We start from the raw sequence: 6,598 nt of genomic DNA, 5'->3' as shown, positions 1-6,598 counted from the left end.
TTCACAAAATCGTAATCTTTATTTTTGTCCGTTTACCATCCCTTTAATGCCTGCTTAAATTCAATACAATTCGGGATGATAACATGATATGCATCACCAATTTTTTACTTTTAAATATTTAGACTACATTATGTCCTTTAACGATTAATAATACATTATATTAATCAAAAATATATAAAGAATAAATAATATTTTCCCAGTGGTTGCTCTGCTGAAGGCCGCATACATCGACGTCCGTGCTCTACCAATAGTAGAAGGTGGGCGAGAACTGCATGACGGCTAGACTCAGCGTCCGATTTGCTCCGTTGATTGGCCATAAAACTGTCCCCTTCTCCAAGGTCAGGGGGAAGTTATCACAGTTGGGCGTGTACCACCACCCGACTCCCCTGTCCTGCGCGCAAGTACCACAGTCCCGGTCACGAGTGCAGAACTTGGTCGGAGTAAACGCCCCCAGCATCAAACCATCCTCTGCGTTATCAGCGGATGAGAAGGAGCTGTACTGGATGGGATAACCTTCCGAGTCAGATCCTAGCCGGAAGTTCCAGTAATAAATATTAGCAATTTTTGGATCTTTGTCTGTTGGGTCTTCATAGTATTGAAGGTAGATGTGGAGGTCGTAACTGCCTTGGCGAAGGACATGCCATAGACGTTGAAGGCCCAGGAAATAGTCGCATCTGACGTCGCCGAACTGTGAGTTGAAACCGCTCCAGTCCATGTTTGGGTCGAGCTCGTTTCCGGCACAGACGCTGATGTCATTAAAGGGGTGGTTCCTCCTCAGGAAGTACATGGACCCCCAGGTGAAGACGCAGTAAGCTTCAAATGAGTGCGGACACTTTATTGGTTGGATTGTGGACACTTTCTCTCCAGTTTGACCTGACTCCTTCCCCTCCTTGCAATCTAGCAACATAACAAAAGCAGTAACGCAGCCGCAGCGTAAGTCATGGATTGTCTGTATTGGAATTTCGACAGTCGTAACACTAAGATCGCTTTTGGGGCAAATATTTGTACAAGTATCACTTGTCCCCAACTTGTATTTTCATGATTCAAATAAAACTGTTTTCTATAAAAAAAATCCAGGGGGGCAACTGATCGTGACACAAAGTTTATCAGGTTGGTTTATCTCATCGACAACACCATCTATTTTAGGATACCGTATTCGACGTAATAAGCACCCCGCTCTAATAAGCGCCCACGGCGATATTTGCTAATATATTGGCTAGTGAACAATCCCAATCAGCACTTCTTCCGATTGATCAATGTACGCAAGACCTATTATCGTGTATAATACATGTTATATGCACCCTTAATTATAGGCAATTAAACTCTGGAAAAATATATCTGTCGTATGTAAACATTCCAGGCTGTCAGCATAAACCACGAAATTTACTATCTTTCAACTCTGTTTTTTCTCTCACCCAAACAATATGCTAATAAGAGCCCCCTTTTTCTAATTTTGAGAGCGCACTGGGTGTTTATTACGTCAAATACGGTAATACACGTTACCTCGGACTATTCTTTGACAGTAGTATCCCGCCCAGCCGGGCAGACACAGGCAGGGCTGGGCGTAGAACCAGGTGCCCCCGTTATAGCACGGGTTGTGTTCCTGAAGAAGAAATCAGTTTGGTAAGGGTTTAATTCATTTGGATTCTTGTCCCCTTAATTATTTTTAATCGTGCATTTGACCACATTGTAACCTTAGATACACGGGTTTGTATACACTGTGGAGGGGCGTTGTCATATCAACCCGTGCAGTAATGGCGATGTATACACTTTGGAGGGGCGTTGTTATATCAACCAGTGCAGTAATGACGATGTATACACTGTGGAGGGGCATTGTTATATCAACCCGTGCAGTAATGACGATGTATACACAGTGGAGGGGCGTTGTTATATCAACCGGTGCAGTAATGGCGATGTATACACTTTGGAGGGGCGTTGTTATATCAACCAGTGCAGTAATGGCGATGTATACACTGTGGAGGGGCGTTGTCATATCAACCAGTGCAGTAATGACGATGTATACACTGTGGAGGGGCGTTGTTATATCAACCCGTGCAGTAATGACGATGTATACACTGTGGAGGGGCGTTGTTATATCAACCCGTGGAGTAATGGCGATGTATACACTGTGGAGGGGCGTTGTTATATCAACCCGTGCAGTAATGGCGATGTATACACTGTGGAGGGGCGTTGTTATATCAACCCGTGCAGCGATGACGATGTATACACTGTGGAGGGGCATTGTTATATCAACCCGTGCAGCGATGACGATGTATACACTGTGGAGGGGCATTGTTATATCAACCCGTGCAGCGATGACGATGTATACACTGTGGAGGGGCGTTGTTATATCAACCCGTGCAGCGATGACGATGTATACACTGTGGAGGGACGTTGTTATATCAACCGGTGCAGTAATGACGATGTATACACTGTGGAGGGGCGTTGTTATATCAACCGGTGCAGCAATGACGATGTATACACTGTGGAGGCGCGTTGTTATATCAACCCGTGCAGTAATGACGATGTATACACTGTGGAGGGGCGTTGTTATATCAACCGGTGCAGCAATGACGATGTATACACTGTGGAGGGGCGTTGTTATATCAACCCGTGCAGTAATGACGATGTATACACTGTGGAGGGGCGTTGTTATATCAACCCGTGCAGTAATGGCGATGTATACACTGTGGAGGGGCATTGTTATATCAACCAGTGCAGTAATGACGATGTATACACTGCGGAGGGGCGTTGTTATATCAACCCGTGCAGTAATGACGATGTATACACTGTGGAGGGGCATTGTTATATCAACCCGTGCAGTAATGACGATGTATACACCGTGGAGGGGCATTGTTATATTAACCCGTGGAGTAATGACGATGTATACACCGTGGAGGGGCATTGTTATATCAACCCGTGCAGTAATGACGATGTATACACCGTGGAGGGGCATTGTTATATTAACCCGTGCAGTAATGACGATGTATACACCGTGGAGGGGCATTGTTATATCAACCCGTGCAGTAATGGCGATGTATACACTGTGGAGGGGCATTGTTATATTAACCCGTGCAGTAATGGCGATGTATACACTGTGGAGGGGCGTTGTTATATCAACCCGTGCAGTAATGACGATGTATACACTGTGGAGGGGCGTTGTTATATACACCCGTGCAGTATTGACGATGTATACACTGTGGAGGGGCGTTGTTATATCAACCCGTGAAGTAATAGCGATGTATACACTGTGGAGGGGCAATATTATATCAACCCGTGCAATAATGGCAGTGGATCTAATGTCATTTATTTCTATTACTAGATGTTTCATTAGTATTGTGGAATGTGGATGCACTGATGAGGATGAGGATGAGAATGTGTTCCTTTATGTGAAGTTACCCTGCTCCTTATTTTTTGTTGTTTAGATGGGTTCATCAATTTGGGGTTTTGTTTGTTTGTTTGTTTGATTTAATGGTGTAATAACGGTTCATTTTGTTTTGTAACTGACTTGTTTTGTCAGCAATGTTAATATGTTTTTCGGTCTCAGTGTCTTGGCCGAGTGCGGCGCTCCTAGTCATTCATTTGTATTGCATTTATTATTTTATTCTCCCATTGATTTAATGTTTTATAGGATGGCGTGTTGTTGTTTGGTTTTTTTCCTTTCTGTGATGATTTTTCAATTTGTGTTGGGTTTTTTTGTGATGCGGATGTTTGTGTTTCGTACTTTCGGCTAACCTTCGGGTAATGGGTATTGCAATATTCGATACCTGAACATCTTTTTCCTTATATTTACAGCCAGATCTTGGCACCATCCCGCCACAACCCCCGCTCCGAGCACCCAGGAGCTCACACGTATTGTATCCCGGGCCTTCACAGATGTTCACCGCCTCACAGTCATCTCTGCGCGCGCACAATGTGGAACATTCTATACCGGAACTAGTCGATGAAGTAGCTATGGGAGCACTTCCGGGGGCCATATCACTGGTGCATCCTGGGTATGTAATGAACCGCTTCATGGAGACGTCTGCAGCGTTTACAACGTGTATGGCGGCGAGCAGAAGAATTTTGATAGTCAGTCGACACACCATCCTGGAATGGAATTTGACAACAATTAGAAGTGAATGGTTCTTTGATTCTTTTTTATCAGGTTAGAACAAGGCCCTATTGAAGATTTGAAAAGGGTTTATGGTAGACATGCTGGGGACATTTTCAAATTTGACGCATCAGTGACAAAAATATGTCTGATGCATTTCCTGTGGGTTTTTTTAGGCAAACAGTTGACTTGCTTTTGCATGTGTTTGTGACGGGTGTCACCTATTCACGAACATCTGGTATCATGATTCATGAACACATGCATATGATATAGTGGGTATCGTAGAATGGACTCCAGCAGAGGTATGATTATGGTATGTCCAGACTCGATCATTTACAGACTGCCATCATATAGCTGGAATATTGCTGAGTGCGGCGTTAAACAACAAACCAACCAACCAACCTTGCTGACGCTCTACCACTATACCAATTCCCTACATAGTAAAATCAATCTATCGGTACCATACCATATTAATAAAAGCGACAAAACCCTTTCCACATTCACAAGAAATCTCTAGTAAAAGCAGAGTCGATTGTACGATTTCGAATGTGTCATTAGCATATGTGTATGTATCGCCATCAAATAGGGATCATACCAGGTGCTCGCGAAAAGGTGGCAACCGTCACAAATACATGCAAAGGCAAGTCAATTCAACTGAAAAAAGACGGGTACAAGTCAAAATAGGAAATAATTTCATCGGACGTCATTCTTGTCACTGACGACACCAGCCTTTGATGTATACATTTCACAACTTTTGAGGTACAGTTAACTACGGTTATAACGAACACGCTTATAACGAACTGACCGATATAACGAACTTACTTTTTAGTCCCGGACATTTGTTGTATATATGCTGTGTATATGCTTATAACGAACTACGGTTATAACGAACTAAAATAAGTGGTCCATTTGAGTTCGTTATAACCGTAGTTTACTGTACAATCGAGAATGCTCTTTCTACCAAGATTTCATAGAGTATCACACGACTCTCGCTCAAGATGTTTGATTACGATTACAACTTTCAAGGCCTCAGGTTAACTGTGCGATTTATTTCTCATATGAACCAAAGCCAAAAATACAAGATCATAATACCATGTGTAGGTACAACAGACAACCATCAATATCACCGCCCAATTCTCCCCGTCCACTTCCCCCGTCCCCGCCCACTTCTCCCCGTCCCCGCCCACTTCCCTCATCCCCGCCCACTTCCCCCGTCCCCGCCCACTTCTCCCCGTCCCCGCCCACTTCCCCCGTCCCCGCCCACTTCTCCCCGTCCCCACCCACTTCCCCCGTCCCCGCCCACTTCTCCCCGTCCCCGCCCACTTCTCCCCGTCCCCGCCCACTTCACCCGTCCCCGCCCACTTCACCCCGTCCCCGCCCACTTCACCCGGCCCCCGCCCACTTCACCCATCCCCCGCCCCAACCCATTTATCCCACAAAGACCTTCGATGATAGACAATATTTTCATGGGCAGTTTAAATTATTACATTGTCTCATTTTCAGAACGTGATACACAAATTGTGCTAATTTAATCCTGCAAAAGATTGATAAATGTTAAGATGTTTGGATATTTGTACAGAAAACTATGTTTATAACGAACACGCTCAGAACGAACTGACGAATATAACGAACTTATTTTTCAGTCCCGACCATTTGTTGTATATATGTTGCATGTATGCTTATAACGAACTACGGTTATTACGAACTAAAATTAGTGGTGCCCTCGAGTTCGTTATAACCGTACTTTACTGTATATACATACAGTTTGTAAACGATACTTAAGCTTTAAATATTTGGGGCACACCATAACAACATGACACTCATCTTCTATGTTATCAGAGCAAAAAGGACACACACGATTTACCAAGGCTGGCTTTGGATTTGCCCATTTTCCCCAATCATAAGAGAATGTGAACTCAATCGACAAAGTGTTATAGCTACTCTATATTTAACTACATCTATTATCGATATATCTTTCCCTAGTTAGAGGATGATTTATATTTAGATATTGTGAGATAGTGTTTCAGTTTGTGCTGTTAACTGGTTTCTCCACATCTGTGTATGAATATGTTACTCTTTGCCTAAATTCACTTTTGAATTCTGTCTTGTCATTATTTCCTGGGGGCACGGGTGGCCCAGTCGTCTAAGGCGCCACGATTCGCAGTGCAGAGTTGCGTCCCTTGGGCACGCCAGAAACCTATGATTGTGGGTTCGAATCCCGGTTCGCCCCGATTATGTTTCTAGGTTTGTCAGCACCATACCCGTGCTCGTGGGTTTCACCGAAGTGGTAAACGTCTGAGATCTGCATCACTTCAGGCTTTCCTCCCGCATTAGGCTGACACGCCGTGATATAACTGGAATACTGTTAAAAGTGGCGTTCAACCCAACTCACTCACTGTCATTATTTCCTGCGCCAGCAATACATAACCATATCCATTTTGATATAATAAATACCTCATTGGGATAACGCCTGTTTTTGATCTGGTTTATGCAACACATTTTCCA

The 6,598-nt window shown here is 43.9% G+C and overlaps 1 protein-coding gene across 1 annotated transcript; it reads right to left on the bottom strand.

The window, feature by feature from the left end:
* Positions 1 to 241: 241 nt before the first annotated feature.
* Positions 242 to 4,088, bottom strand: LOC139470004 (fibrinogen alpha chain-like). The gene is made up of 3 exons (XM_071252292.1): positions 3,768 to 4,088; positions 1,504 to 1,603; positions 242 to 897 (listed from the first exon to the last, which is right to left on the bottom strand). The coding sequence occupies exons 1-3, from the start codon at positions 4,086 to 4,088 to the stop codon at positions 242 to 244; spliced, it is 1,077 nt and encodes a 358-aa protein (XP_071108393.1).
* Between the last annotated feature and the right edge of the window lie 2,510 nt (positions 4,089 to 6,598).

This window comes from Haliotis cracherodii, unplaced genomic scaffold (assembly GCF_022045235.1).
Source record: "Haliotis cracherodii isolate W230 unplaced genomic scaffold, xgHalCrac1.p SCAF_20, whole genome shotgun sequence".
Classification (NCBI taxonomy): domain Eukaryota; kingdom Metazoa; phylum Mollusca; class Gastropoda; order Lepetellida; family Haliotidae; genus Haliotis; species Haliotis cracherodii.
The sequence above is the reverse complement of the archived record's forward strand: the minus strand, read 5'-3'. Positions and strand labels throughout refer to the sequence as shown.

Bases quoted from the DNA above. Each gene is read 5' to 3' on its own strand.
- LOC139470004 (XM_071252292.1), bottom strand. From the start codon at position 4,088: ATGGTGTGTCGACTGACTATCAAAATTCTTCTGCTCGCCGCCATACAC. The intron at 1,604-3,767 runs GTATCGAATATT...TTTCTTCTTCAG, and splicing joins ATAAGGAAAAAGATGTTCAG to GAACACAACCCGTGCTATAA. The intron at 898-1,503 runs GTAACGTGTATT...TTATGTTGCTAG, and splicing joins CTGTCAAAGAATAGTCCGAG to ATTGCAAGGAGGGGAAGGAG.